The 15,067-nt window shown below is 47.2% G+C and overlaps 1 protein-coding gene across 9 annotated transcripts in view; it reads right to left on the bottom strand.

Moving 5' to 3' along the window:
• Positions 1–15,067, bottom strand: part of PLA2G4E (phospholipase A2 group IVE) — a 67,983-nt gene that overhangs the window by 27,893 nt on the left and 25,023 nt on the right. For 8 of the 9 annotated variants that reach the window (XR_014021562.1, XR_014021563.1, XM_081290754.1 and 5 more), the window contains one exon: positions 1,468–1,540. Coding sequence is in view for 7 of the 9 variants with exons in the window: in XM_081290754.1 (XP_081146880.1) it covers positions 1,468–1,540 (73 nt within the window). In the remaining 2 variants the exon portion in view is untranslated. Of the gene's footprint in view, positions 1–1,467; positions 1,541–7,834; positions 7,939–15,067 lie in introns of those variants that run through there. The other variant, XM_081290756.1, reaches the window with a different exon arrangement.

Raw genomic sequence — 15,067 nt, 5'->3', positions numbered from 1 at the left:
CTTGAAAGTCACTGGGATAGTCTCCAACCTAACCAGAGCAAAGTAGTGACATGGTTCAGTCATAACAGCCATAGAATACAGACCTGATAGGCCTAGGCCGGGTACTCAGATGCCACATATGCCCTCCAGTTCCTTAGGATAATATAAACAACAAAGGGGATCCCAAAGAAGACCCCCAAAGGAAGCCTGTGTGCCAGAGGAGTGTGTGAAAAAGGGGAAGAGGAGGCTGGCAGAGCCAAATCACAGCCTGCCCCACTGGGATAAGACAGAAAATAGGGCCCTGGGAATGGGAAGGTATAGCACACAGGTGCAGGCATGCAGAATGAGACTGTTCAGCCAGGGTGACTGGAGGGGCTGGGACAGACTCACCTCAGGAGAAGCCACAGGAAGGCAAGTCACTGCTGTGGGTATGTGGGAAATGGGGCTATCCCTGAGGGAGGGTGACCTCTGCCCAAGAAGGAGTAAAGTAAGTGAACGATCCACTTTCATGGCATGGGCAAGAAAGGAAAAGACGTGACCGTTGCCCTGGGCCAGGGGACACTTTCTGACTCCTCAGATTACCCACTGCTGGGCTGGGAAAGCCCCAAGAAGCCCTAGGAGAAGTCTCTGGACTTCTGGCAGGCCACTTGGCAGACTCAGGCCTACACTTGAGCCTAGCTGGAACTGCTCCTGCTGACACTGCACCCTCCAGAGGCTTAGTCTGAATCCTCTTTGCTCTCTCTGGGGCTGCAGGTGTCTCCCTCCTCCTTCCTCCACCCACATCCCTGCATTTCAGGTTCTCAACCTCTCCCACCTGTACTCCAGCATCATCTGCATATGATCTCTCAGGGAGTCATGCAATCTCTTCTGCAAAACTCAGGCACCTCATCACTTCTTCTGCCTGGCTTCTGGGCCTCCAGCCTCCCTCTCGTTTCCTCCCCAGCTCTCCAGTCCTAGGATCAAATGCCATTTCTACCTTAAGCTATCATTAATTCTCACTGGCAAAATGGCGTCCCAGAACTACTACTCAGGTTGCTGGGAGGATCAAATGGTGTATGGGCATCCTGGCAGATGCTCAGGAAACAGGACCCTCCCTCAGGGCAGCCTCTCCACCTGCCAGGCTCCTACGTCTCTGGATGCTTACATCTGGGCCCTTTCATGACGCTTCCAGTTCTCAGAGCTTTCTCTCCTAGGGTGGGCGGGGCAAGCTTCCTCTCTGGATGAGACAAGGTTAGAGCAACATGGGAAGGGGCTGGTCTCCTGGAAAGCCCCCCAAAAAATGGGTGCGGGAAGTATTCTGCCCCCTCAGATGCCTTTGTATCTTCCTGAGACAGAGGACTCCCTGGGAGCTCATGGCCTGGGATGCAGTAAGAACCAGGATGACGGGGAAGTGAAGCTGCCAGGAAACACTACCATCCCTGGTAAGTTAGATCATATCCAGAACAGTCCCACAAGCAGAGAAGTAGTGGGGGAGAGAAGGATACTCACCCAAATCAGCCCGCCGGACATTTTTCATCCGGATGACCCTCACTGTCAACAGGTGGCATGGAGACAGCCCGTCCTACAGATTGAGAGGACAGTGGCCTCATTATTCAAGCATCACCCCATGTTCAGTGCCCCTGGGTGACTTCCCCCACCATGCCTTCCTGTCCCCCAGCCCACTTGCATTACAATAGCCTCCATGCTGTTTTGTCGTTGTTTGATTAGTATCTGTCTTTTCTCAGGTTCTGAAAGCTCCTAGATCCTAGAACCCTGTCTGGGTTTTCATCTTTGTGGCTCTAGTACTTGCAATATGTTGATATATAGAAGGTGCTCAATAAATGTTTGTTAGATGGGTGAATGAATGAACAAATATTCTGGCCCCAAACACACAAGGAACAGTATAGCAAGGAAGTCCTGATGTGTTTCCATGCTCCTTCATTGAATAACTTCTTATTCCCACCCCACACAGAGAAAAATTTCCCTTGCTTAGGACAAAACTTAGTTAGGAGGATGCACGGTGTAACTGGGAGGGATGATAGACTGACAATTCCAGACACCTCCTGGGAATCCCCAGGCTAGGTGCCCACCACCATCCTGATGCTTCGCTCTAGTCCAGAGTATTTGCATCTCCCTTTCCCCTCAGCCCCCCACCACCACTCAGAGCATCTTCCCACAAATCTTTCTGGTCATTGTATCTCTTCCTCCCAGTAAATAACTGTCTCTTTCTTCTTTGCCGTGTCTTACCATTAACACTTGTGTTTTGTTATGGCAAAACTGTCTTTGATGTGGCAAAAGTTCAAGTAATCCTTGATTTGATGACAGATGTCTGCCAGATGCCTCTGTAGGTATCACTAATCCCAGGGGCCTGCTTCAGACCAATGACTGGGGGTGTAGACACACCCTGAGCCCTGCTCATTTGGAGTTGATGTGTCTCCTATTCCACTCCTCTTTTCCTGATCATTTTCAGGGAGTTCTGCCATCATCTCAAGCCATAAGCCAGTAATGGTGGCAAAGGGTGTGGCTCCCTAGTCCTGCCCACCTTCATCCCCAGCTGTCTTTACCCTCTGTGAATGACACAACAGCCTCTGATCCACTTTTGTCCTCAGGCTCTGTTACTTTCTGCTTCTTAGATGCCCTGAAACCACCTCTGCCAGCTTCACTAGTTTCTCTTTATCCTGTAACTGCAAAGTGTCCTTGAATAATTTTTTCCGCCTACAAAACCACAGTTGTCCTCTCCCTTCGGTCCTCCTCTGCCTATGACTCCCTGCCCCAGGTTTCAAGGCTGTGTTTATTAAGCTTCTGTAGTGGGGAGCTTCCAGAGCTCAGGGCCACATGCTCTCACTGACACAATTCCCTGCTTCTGTTGCACTTGGGGTGTCCCCTCCAATTGTTTCTCTGCAAGAATGAATCATTTTCTCAGTCCTTGACTTCCAGGTATTATTTTTGAGTACCCACCGTGGGTCAGGCCCTGCATTAGAGGCTGAGAGGCTGAGAGTGAAGGGCAAGGACAGCAAGTGCTTGAGCAGGTCAAGCTGGCCATAGGCTCCTGCTGCCAAGGCTTGTGATCTTCTTGGTTCCAGAATCCTCCCCACAGTCCATCATGTTTCTGGACTTGGGAAGACTCTTTTGGTCTCCCAAGGCCTGAGGCTGCTAAGGTGAGGTGTTTTCTTCCTCACCCGGCTCTGAACCAGCATACCAAGGAAGCTTCCTGCTTGTTCCCTCAGGTCCCAGTTCTTTGCAGTTCATGCATTTCCTGCTTGAACCTCAGACTTGAATTTCCCTAGAGTTTTATCCAGACTAAGACCAGTGTCTCCTACTCTCCACTTCAGAGCCCACAGCAAACACCCCTGAATCCTGACTCTTCCAGCCTACCAATGTCTGCTTGTAGAGGGCCCTGTACTAGAACCCATGGCTTATCGCCCAGCATATACTCTTCTGTGCAGCTAGAACCACATTGTGCCTGTTTTAGAGGATGCAATTCTCTCTCCTTAAATAGTACTGAGGTTTGTGGGAAAAACAAAGTTTGAAGAAAACAAGTGTTCCCAACCAGGTATGGTAGTGCACACCTATAATCCCAGCTACTCAGGAGGCCACTTGCAGGAGGATTACAAATTCAAGTCCAACCTAGGCAAATTACTGAGAACCTGACTTAAATAAAAAAATAAAAGGGGCTAGGGATGTAGCTCAGTGGTAAAGTGCCCATGGGTCAGTCCCCAGTATTCCTCGATACGCACACATGCAGAGTTCCCATAGCCATACCACTCAGAGACAATCAGCAGTATTACTTTGCTGTCTGTCCTTCCATCAGCAGTATTACTTTGCTGTCTGTCCTTCCAAACTTTTCTGGGGCTTAATTCTTAGGTTTCAGTGCTGGAGATTGAACCCAGGGCCTTACGCATGCTAAGCAAGTGCTCTGCTCTGCGCTACATCCCCAGCCCTCTGGTGCTTAATTCTAACCAGCAACAAGAGAATGATGATTCTGGGAAAGCCAAGTTATTTAGATCCTGACGTAGACATGTAATTTCAGGGTCTCTTCCTCTCCTCGCCTCTCCCCAACAGCTGCTTCAAAACAAAAAGTCAAATTGACAGTCACACATAAGTACAAGGATTCCTCTTGTGAATTAACTCTGAAATATTGACTATTCATGAAGAATAACCTGCTCTATCAGCTTTCTGTTATGAGCATCCTGACTTGAGCCAAAGCTCACTCACACTGCCTCTCTTCTTGTTCTGGAAACACACGAGCTCTCTGAGTACTGTGGGCTCCTCATTTCTCACTCCCTCCTGGGCAGAGTGGGTCCTGGTCTGGCTTGGTGAAGAGGCAGGAGTTGACTTGCAGCAGGAGTGTGGTCCTGGCAAGTCTGATCCCATCGGCTGCTTTTTCAGAGGGCACCTGGAGTCCCGGTGGGAAGCTGCAAAGGTCTCACCCCAGCAGGGTTAGTCCTTGACATTGCAGGACTCTGAACACAAGGCCCCCCATCCTTTCAACCATCACAGCCCTTCTCCTGCCACCAGGAGGGGCTGCTGGTGGCCCAACCTGGCTCCTTGTCTGTTCTAGGGGAGAAAGAGAATCCACCACTTCTCTAGGGACCTCACCCAAAGTCTCCTGCCTTCCAGGAAACATTCTTGCCTATTATCTGCCAATGAAGTCAACCATTTTGTCCTACTCTAACTCTGCAACAATAATAGCGATGTAAGTGGCCATCTGTTGAGGGTCTACCACATGCCACATGCCATGCACTTATTCTGTATAGACAATCTTGCCTAATCCTTACAATCACCCTGTAGAGCAGTTCTGACTAGCCTCACTTTACAGATGGAGAATCTGGGACTAAGTCCTTTGACATAGAGCTAGAATCAGAGGAACTTCGACTTCGAATACAACTTCAACCTTCAAGGCTGTGTTCAGGACCACTGCTATACTCTCACCTTACTGAAAGTGGTCCTTGGTGATCACAAAGCAGATGCTGCTTGTGTTCATCTCCTCTCCTTGGTCTTCTTCTCTCAGAACCAATTTTCCTAACAGACTACTATTTACCATGAATCCTCCCCAAAGCCCCCAAATAACCCCCAAACTTGGAAGTCCATCTACTGGCTGTGTTTTAACTAACATTTCTATTGATGTGTTCCATGAACATTCTCTTTTGGTGAACATCTATCTAGAGCACATCACAACTATCAGAGTCCTTAGAGAAGTTACCATTTTTTAGTAGGCACAGAGGACTCCTCAGTGGTCTCCTTGCCCCTCGGATCACACCTTCTAGTTCAGGAATTTTCAGGAGAGACCCAATTTCAAAATACTCCAAAAAGTGCCCTTGTTTTTCGCCAGCTACAGATAGAGCCTACAAAGAGTTTGAGAGACACTGCAGAGGGACCATGGTAGTATGCAAGGACTATGGGACTTGAGTCTGGGTCCAAGTGAATTCCAGGAACTGGGCCTATGTAAAATGACCTTGGATTGAAAAGAATGTACATAGTTTGTTCCTGATAAAACAACTCAACAGGATTGGTGTTTGAGGTGACCAAAAATTCATGGCCCCAGAGATAATTGATCTATAGTAGTAAGATGCAAAAACATACAGCCTGGTGTCTATGAATATGCAGATGGAAACCAGAAACCAGTGGAAAACAAGGTTATGGAGTTATTTGTAGTGTAGTAAAACTTTAGGGATTTGGATAAGTCCATCCCAGAAAGAGAATTGGGTATGAAGGTGAAAGTAAAACTTTTTAATAATAAGCATGGTCAGGCACCAGGCTACTGAGTTGCAGCTTTGGGTTAGAGACGGACAAAATCCTCAGTACACAGGGCATGGGGAAGACTCTGGGATGAGGAGCAGGGAACACCAGGGGCTTGGAGGTCAAGGCAGGGACTATTTAGCAAGCAGCAGAGAGGTTGTCTTCAGCCACTTGAACAAAACGGTACACTGTGCCAGGAAAGACAGGCTTCAGTTTCTGGAAGCCACATGGGAGAGAGAACCCCACTTCCCAGACTATAGATACGTCTAACCCCAGCCTTCTTCCTGGTCTTGACCTCTAGGGTTGATCTTGCCAGGACTCTACTTCCCCTTGAGACCTAGTCAGGACGGGGGACCTTGCTAGCTCATACGGAAAGGAGCTGAATCTCAGGATTGGTTATTACATTCCAACACGGCCCCTTCCCGCCCTAATTTTATAGATATGACTTTTGGTGGGGGTGGAGAACAAAATGTATTACCCTCCCCTGGAGGCCCAACCCTCTAGCTAGCCTCCTAAGATGGTGTTATTATCCCTGTTTCATGGAGGAAAAGCCTGAGGTTAGAGAGATTATATCTCACACAGACTCACACTGTCTACAGGTGATAGAGCCAGGACCCAGAACCCAAGTGCACGTCTATCTGCCTTTCTGGTACACTTTCCATTTACCTGGAGGTTGGGTCTCACGATGCATGAGCAACACTGGCCAAGAACCTGTGCCAGGTCATATATTGGGCTAGTGATTGGTAGAGGCTGGAATAAAACCTCAGCCTTAAATTGGAGCTCTCTCTATACCCAAGGGTCCAGCTGTTACCACAAATCAGTCAAAAGAATATTTAGTTACAGATGGTCTTCTAGGTAGAGGTGAGGATGAGGGAGGGTCTGATCACCAGGTTTCAGATGTGGTGGGTGTGAGGCCCATCAGGCAAGGCATCTCCTCACAGACCATCCTATACGGTCTGGGTGCCTGGAGAAGGGAAGACAGCTACCCTCCCCAGGACGTCTCAGGGCAGGCTTGGCAGGTGATGCCACCTCCTCCTCCCTGGAGAGCTGGGTGTAGCCATTGTTTCCCTGTAACACTGGGCCAGAGCTCAGCCCAACCTGGGGATAATTTCTAGGATACATGGGCCCTCCCCAATAGGATGGGTACCTTTGGGACCTCAGAACAGATTGTAGACAGTCTGAGCAACATTTTAGACTAGAGGTCACCCCAGAGAAGCCAGATGGCTGTTTTTCCCCCTCTGGGGAAAATGTCTCCTCGGGGAACTCTGGGCACACCCCTGGAGGGAATGTCCATCCTGGTCAGGGCAGTAGCTCCAGTCACCATGCAGCATGGAGCTCCCCTCCTTGGGCTCCTTGGAGACTGAACAGAGTCTCCATCTCCCACTCTGAAGGAACAAAAACTCTTTCAGAGCATCATTCATCTTCAATGATTCAGTGTGGGCAGAGCAAGGGGCTTTGGGAGAGTGAAGAAGAAGCTGCTGCTTTGAGGAGTTAGCTAATAATCCTGCCCATGTGGTGTCTGTGGTAAACTTGGAAACTGAAGTCATCTCCTTGTTGCCTAGACAGGAAATCCAGTACAGAGTTGGTCTCAGGTGCTAGCAACCTGATCCATTTGCCCAGAGGTCTTTCTGGGAGACTGTGGATTTGGCTGGACTCAGAAGCCCTGACTGTAAACCAGGCGGGCAACTTTATGACTGATGGCAACAGACTGGTGATGCCACAAACTCTCACCACAATGACACCACACCACACTCTCACACTGCAAAGTTTAGGATGTCCACTGGGTTAATATCCACTTGCTACCAGGACAGGCCAAATGTGGATTCTACCTGGCAGTACTGTCTACCCTGGTGCTGACCTGGCCCCTGAGGATGGCCCCGAGCCACTGCATGTAGCCTTGTAGGGCTAGTGGATACTCTTGCCTGGGCCATCCATCCAGAAGCCCAACTGGGCCAAACCTTTTCCCTCAGGGGCTAGAGAGAGGCTCTAAGTCAAGGTCTCTAAAGAGTATAATGGCCTCTACTCCTCCCTGGGGCCTGTCTCCTCTTCTCAGCCCCCAGCCCCAGCCCCTCATTCCATGGCCATGCCTCCCTGGCCCTCAGCCTCCAGCCCCATCCCCCTAGCACTGCACCCTCACCTTTAAGGCACAGGGGGCCAAGTGCCTGTCATCTTCTGCTTGGCACGGGTCTGGCAGAGAGTGGGAGACCCAGGCAGGTACCTGCCTCTGTGGCATCTCGATGGCTCTCCAGCTGGGTGGCAAGATCAGGAACTTATATTCTGACTCAGAGCTCCACCCCACCAGATGCCTCTTGGCAGTGGCTGGGATTGGCTGAGGAGTGGTTAAGGGCAGGTGGGGGGGTAGACAGATAGGGTGCCTGCCTGGTCCTGGGTCCCTCAGTGCTAAAGAAACCACAGTTTTTAGATCTTAGAAATTCAGGGACCATCAGGGGCTTTGGATGTTGGGCTCAGCTGTTGGCAGCCAAAGCTACTTAGAATGACCAGTCTGTCTAAGGTACAGACAATGCAAAAAGGAGGTGGCTGGACCTTCTTGACTTTAGGATTGGTCCAGCCATGACTTGGGCAATCCTTATCTCTCCAGATCATGGTGGTCTTGTTTCAAAGATACCCCTCTGGGGGGATGGCATCCTCCCTTTTAACTCCACTTCAGTGCCAGGGCTTGGTGCCCCAGGAACTGTGGGCAGGCACCTCATGAAAGGCAGGGACCAGATCAGGGTCCCTAGATTAGAGGGTAAAGAAAGAAGATAGTTGCCTGAAGACTTGTTGAATAGAGGGTCAGAGGCAGTGCCCCTTCCCTACCTCCTGGGGGGTCAGGTGCAGAGGGTGTGCCCAGCCCCTGTTGGTCTCAGGCAACTTGGAGGATGCACCTGCCCCACCCGGATGATTCTTATCTCTGGCCTTGTGATTGGCTCACTCTGGCCTGACAAGGGCGGCTTCACCTGCTCAACTGCTGGCTGTGTAAATGGGAGTTTCTGTCCGAACTCTTGCCTGAGGTCCCACAACCGGCTTTTCTGGCCCATAGATAGGAATGATTTTAAGGAACTCAGGGTGAGATCTGAACACAGGGAAGAATGGGTCCAAATGCCAGGATGGGACCCAGTCAGTGGTATCTGGAAGACTTTTCATGTGCCTGGCCCTCCAGAGAGAGGATGGGGCCTTGGGCCTGCTGACCTGGAAGCTTCCCTCCTGTCCTGCCATTTACTCACTGCCAAGGACACAAGTATAGCTCCCACATTCCTCAGCAGATTCCACAAATTCACTCTCATTTGTGCACATAATGAGCACTTATTGCATATGTGCTACTAAGAGAGGAAAACTCAGCCTTCAAGTTGCTGAAGTCCAGCTGGGGAGTGAGATGCATCCAATCCCTCAGAGGGTCTGAGGTCTTAGGCTCCCTGTGATAATTAGGAGGTATCATAGGAGGATCAATATAATTTCTTCATTGTAGTTTACAGAATCTGTAAAGATTTGTAGTTTACAGAATTCTCTCACTGTCTGGAGAGCACAGAAGATAGAAAATGGATTCCAGTTGGGGAGGGAAAGAGTGAATCCAAGAAGCTTTCCTAGAGGAGGTGACATCTGAACTGGGCCCTAGAGGATGGGTATGATTTCAACTAATGATAGGGGGGAAAGGCATCCCAGGAGGAAGGAATAGCATGAGCAAGGGCAAGGAGGCCAGAAAGCAGGATATGCAAATGACCCAGTGTCTGAGTAGTGAGTTGTGTGGGAGGAGATATGTGGGGTAGAGAGTGAGACATGGAGTAGTGGAAGTTGGGCAGAGAGAAAGCAGGGTTTGTGAAGGAATAAATCTGGAAAGATAGAATAATCTATCTAGTCACACCTCTCCAAGGCCATGCTTTAAATTTGGACCTATTCTCCAGGCCATGGAGAGTCACTGATGGTTTCTGAGCAGGAGAGTGTTATGATCAAAGCTCAATTTTAAGAAGAAAAGGCTGGGAGCTGGGGATGTGGCTCAAGCGGTAGCGCGCTCGCCTGGCATGCGTGCAGCCGGGGTTCGATCCTCAGCACCACATACCAACAAAGATGTTGTGTCCGCCGAGAACTAAAAAATAAATATTAAAAATTCTCTCTCTCTCTCTCCTCTCTCACTCTCTCTTTAAAAAAAAAAAGAAGAAAAGGCTGATTGATGTTGAGACGGGCTCAGTTAGGAGGTGAGGTGGCAACCATGTAGGGGAAATAGGGCGGGAGGCTAGGAAATGAAGGGGGAGATGGAGGCCAGAACAATAGGAGATGAACCCTGGAATTGTTTGGCCGCCTGACCCACAGCATTACACTGTCCTGCAAATGATGGGGTCCCACTGGTCCCCCATTCCCTCCACTCCTCCAACCTTCCCTCTAGTCAGGTCCAGGCCAAGCCCTAAACTCTAAAACTTTCCTCTTCTCGTGGAAGGAGCCCAGGCAAAGCCATCAATCCCACCCCATCCAGTCTAGTCACTGCATAGAAACCTAGGTCTCCAACCCTGTATGTTCTCACTGTCCATCTCAACAGCATGGTTTCATTTACTCATTTTATGGGGATTAAATCAAATTGAATAGAAGGCTAAGGGGAGGTGGGGTGGAAAGTTCTTCCTCCACACCCTTCCTGGTGCCTCCAACTGAGGTGGAGCCCATGCAACCTCTCACTGAATGGACCAATCTACCAGTTAGCATTCGCTGCCTGCCTACCTCTGTGCTGACTGCTCAGGCAGGCTCTGGAAGGCAACGAGGAGGTTATCCTCTAGGGAGGAGAGAGGCAGGGGCTGAATTAAATGATCGATTGTCCTGCGTGGACTCCAGTGGCACAGGGGGAAGCTGAGGACTCTGGGGAAGGTAGAAGTGGCTTGGGGAGGTGAGTAAGGAGCACCAGGCAAAGAGGGAATGTCACCACAACAGAGTGACAGTGAGGGCTGCACAAACCCCTGCTCCTATCCAGCATGTCTCCAGATGAGCAAAAGGTGGAGGCTGACCTAGCACCCTGAGTATGCAATGGCTGTTCCAAGTCAGGTCCCCCAGCTGCCCCTTCCCCAGAGTGATTTCTATGTGGAAATTCTGATGCCACTCTGCAAACAGATGAAGGGTTTGAACTCTTTTCCATCCCATACTCCTCCTCCCCATGAGCAGGGGCTAAACTGAGGCCATGGTCTCCAACTGTGTCTCCAGGGACTGTTACCCAGCTCCCACTCTTGGGGTCACCAGGGAGTTGTCTTTCTTCAGCAGCTTCTAGGCCTCTGGTGACCCCACACTGGAAAGTACAGCTGACACCACTCCCCTCTGTGCCATTGAGGATGATCCTCACTTTTCTTCCTCAAGAGGCCTCAGGGATCTGGGAAAGACCCTGCCATTTAAAGAAACTTAATATGTGATAAAGTTGGCACAAATCAATGGGAAAAGAACAAACTGTTTAACAGATGATGTATCCCCACTTAATGTCATCTAAAAAGATGGGCTATCAGTGGCATTTACACATGAAAATTAGAACTAAAAAGTTGGTAGAAGATAATAATAATGTAAGAGGATATGTTTATGATCTGTGAATAGAGGAGGATGTGGCTTTGTTTGGTTTGGTGCTGGGAATTGAACACAGGGCCTCATGTGTACTAAACACATTCAGCCACTGAGCTACACTTCCAGCTCTGAGAGAATTTCCTAAATAACATTTTGAAATCATGAATTATAAGGCAAAAATTTTCTAAATTTGATTACATAAGAATTAAGAATTTCTGTCCATTGAAACACTGTAAAGTTAATAGATAACTGACAGAATATATTTGCAATGCATTTGCAAACCATGAAAGGGTTAAAATCCAGTGCATACAAAGAATTATTAGAGAATTCACAAGAAATGATGGACCAAAGATTTGTTTCTGCAATTTACAGGAGGGAAGAGCTAAGAAACTGAACAGACACTTCATAGAAGAAGAAATAAAATTGATCAACAAATATATGAAAAAGTGTTCAACATATCTAGCAATTAGAGGAATGCAAATCAAAACTACTCTAGATTTCATCTCACTCCTGTCAGAATGGCAATCATCAAGAATACAGGCAACAATAAATATTGGCAAGGGTGCAGTGAAAAAGGCACACTCATACATTGCTGTGGGACTGCAAATTGGTGCAACCACTATGGAAAGCAGTATGGAGATTCCTCAGAAAACTGGGGATGGAACCACCATTTGACACAGATACCTCATACCTCTATCTATACCCAAAGGACTTAAAATCAGCATATTAGAGTGATGCAGCCACATCAATGTTTATAGCAGCTTAATTCATAATAGCTAGACCATGAAACCAATCTCAGGGTCCCTCAATAGATGAATGGATGCAGAAAAATGGTATATATACTAAATGGAATATTACTCAGCTTTAAAGAAGAGTAAAATTATGGCATTTGTCAGTAAATGGTTGAAGTGGAGAACATCTTGCTAAGCAAAATAAGCCAATCTCACAAAACCAAAGGCTGAATGTTTTCTCTAATATGCGGATGCTAATTCACAATAAGGTGGGGGCATTAGGGAAGAATAGTGTTACCTTAGATTAGGTAAAGGGAAGTGATGGGAGGGGAGGGGAGGAGATTTGGGGATAGGAAAGATAGTAGAATGAAACAGACATTATTACTGTATGTATATTTGTGACTACATGACCAATATTATTCTGTAACATGTACACTCAGAAAAATGAGAAATTATATCCCTTCTATGTATGACATATCAAAGTGCATAAATACATTCTACTGTCATCTATAACTAATTAAAACCAATTTTTAAAATTTTTAAAAAAACTAATGGGCATTGCAGGAAATGCTCAGAATCACGGGGCTCTGCACTACAAATCAAGAGAAAAAGAATAGATTGCTTAACTGCCAGCATGAGCAAAAGGGACTTTCTCTGTGGAGTAAAATACGTATCTTCATTTAATGACATTTAAAAAGATCAGTTAGCAGGTTGCAGTGGCACACACATTTAATCCCAGTGACTAGGGAAGCTGAAGCAGGAGGATCACAAGTTCAAGACCCATCTCAGTAACTTAGCAAGACCCTATCTCAAAATAAAAAAAAAAAAAAAATAAGGGCTGAGGATGTAGCTTAGTGGTAAAAGTGCCCCTGGGTTCCATTTATAGTGACTCTCAAAAGCTATAAAAAGGACCAACACAGGCAAACCCCAAGGAAACGCATTAAAACACTGAGATTTCACTATAGCTGTTAATTAGAAAATAATGAGAAAGTTGGATAATGACAAGTGTTGGTGGGGTGTGGGGACAGAGGCACCATAAAACTCCTCTGTGGAAGAGCTGACATTACAGTCAATTTGTCATCACTTAGTTAAAGTAGGAATGCTCATAGGGTACTTCTGGTTCAGGTACATAAATCCCAGGGGAAGTCTCCTAAAGTTCCATAGAAAGGTGTGCAAAGAAGAAGAATTGAGACACAGAGAGGATAAGTAATTTGCTCAAGGTCACAGTGGCGGTGACAGAGCTGTGACACATCACCTGTGATTTCAGAAATTTGAAAGTAAATTGTGTGTCCATCAGAGGACGAGGTGAAGGGTACACAGGCTGGAGTATGACACAGTGGTTCAAAGCAACAAATTAGATGTACACATACTGGCACGAATGGATCTGGACAACTCAGTGTTGAGAGGGAAAAGGAGACTGTGGAAACGATCAAATGCATGACAAAAACTAAAATGTGGTTGTACAACACATCCAAATAAAATACAAATTGAATACACCCAAACAGTAGCCTTTCCTCAGGGAATGAATGGTGAAGGCTGTGTGATATAGAGAAAGAGCATTCAATCAAGGAATCTAGAGTGGGCTCATGTTGCTAACGAGCCATGTCCTGAAGCATAGGATTGACTCAGGCCCATGACCTCTGGTGAAATTTTGCTACTGCCATTTTTTTCCCAGTTGTTACTGCCACTTCTCTGGTCCAAGCCATTATCTTCACTCATCTCAACTCCTCCATTAGCCTAATGAGTCTGCCTGATTCCCCCCCCCCATCTGCCTTCCTATAAGCCATTCTCTTTGTAAGAGCTGATCTACACGTATAAACCAGATTATGTACCTGCCCTGATAAACACCTGGCCACTCCGATGTCTTGCCATGGCCCTGCCTGGTCTTGTGTGGTCTGCCTGCTCAGATTCATTCCACCACTCCCAGATTCCCAGTTCCAGGGACACTCCATGCTCTGATTGTGCCACGTTCTTTTCCATGTCAGGGATTCTGTGCTCACAGTTCCCTGGCTGGAAGCCCTTGCCCCCAACTCCCTGCATAGCCAGCCCTTTCTCATCCGTTATGGCTCTACTCAAATGTCATTTTCTCTAGCAGCCTTTTCTTGACCACATACACTACATGACATGTGGACCTCTGCTCACCTACTTCTTCCAAGTCACTCTGGTTGTTAGTTTAATTTAGTGTGCCATAGCTTGAATGGTCTTGTTTATTTATCTTTTTTTTGTCTCTCTCCACCAGACCATAACCCTCTCCAGGACATGGACATTGCTTATCTTTTTCATCAGTGGGAAACACCTAACGCTCGTGAGTAAAGGGGTGATAAAACTCACTGTGGCACATTCCCTCACTGGGGTTTCATCCAGATGTCAACAAGAGCACAGTGGCTCACATTTATTCAATGTTTACAAAGTGACTGGGATTGTTCTGGGGATTTTATATTACCTGTGAAGTAATATTATTATCTCAGTTCAAAGAAGGAGAATTGAGACACAGAGAGGATAAGTAATTTGCTTAAGGTCACAGTGGTGGTGACAGAGCTGTGACACAAGTCAGTCTGGCCCCAGAACTTCTGGCTTTAACCATCTCTCAGGAGATGCCCAGATACCCTGTAGAAAGCTCCTATCCTGGACAACCGACATTCTGTGTTGAGGTTTTTAAAGGCTCCTATGTTTTAATTTTTTAAAACAAACATATAATGACTAAAATAATCCCTCTGGAGTAGTGGGAGATTTAAATATATTAACCATTAACGTTAACATGTGAGTTGTCTCAAACTTCTGGCTAATAAATGAGATATGACTCTGTCTCATGTTGACAAGATACAAAATAAGTACAAATATGGCAAGAAAGAACCCTCACCCCATTGAGGGTAAGGTTGACATTCTTAATGTCATCCATGCACCTGGCTCATGAATGTGTGTTGTTCTTCTTTATTTTTATAACAAAGTGTTAAAGGCCAGCTCAGTGCCCTGCATTCTCAAAGCACCTGTGTCCACAGCACACCATTTCTCAATCTCATGAAGTCTCTGCTATTAAAACCTGTGGCCTCTGATTTCAACTAGATTATAGGCTGTATTTTTCTGCTCCTGACTCTCTTGCTCACATAGCAAGACTG

Source organism: Spermophilus citellus (assembly GCF_964194105.1).
Source record: "Spermophilus citellus genome assembly, chromosome: 4".
Lineage (NCBI taxonomy): Eukaryota > Metazoa > Chordata > Mammalia > Rodentia > Sciuridae > Spermophilus > Spermophilus citellus.
Note: the sequence above shows the minus strand (reverse complement) of the source record. Positions and strands in the feature narration are given on the sequence as shown.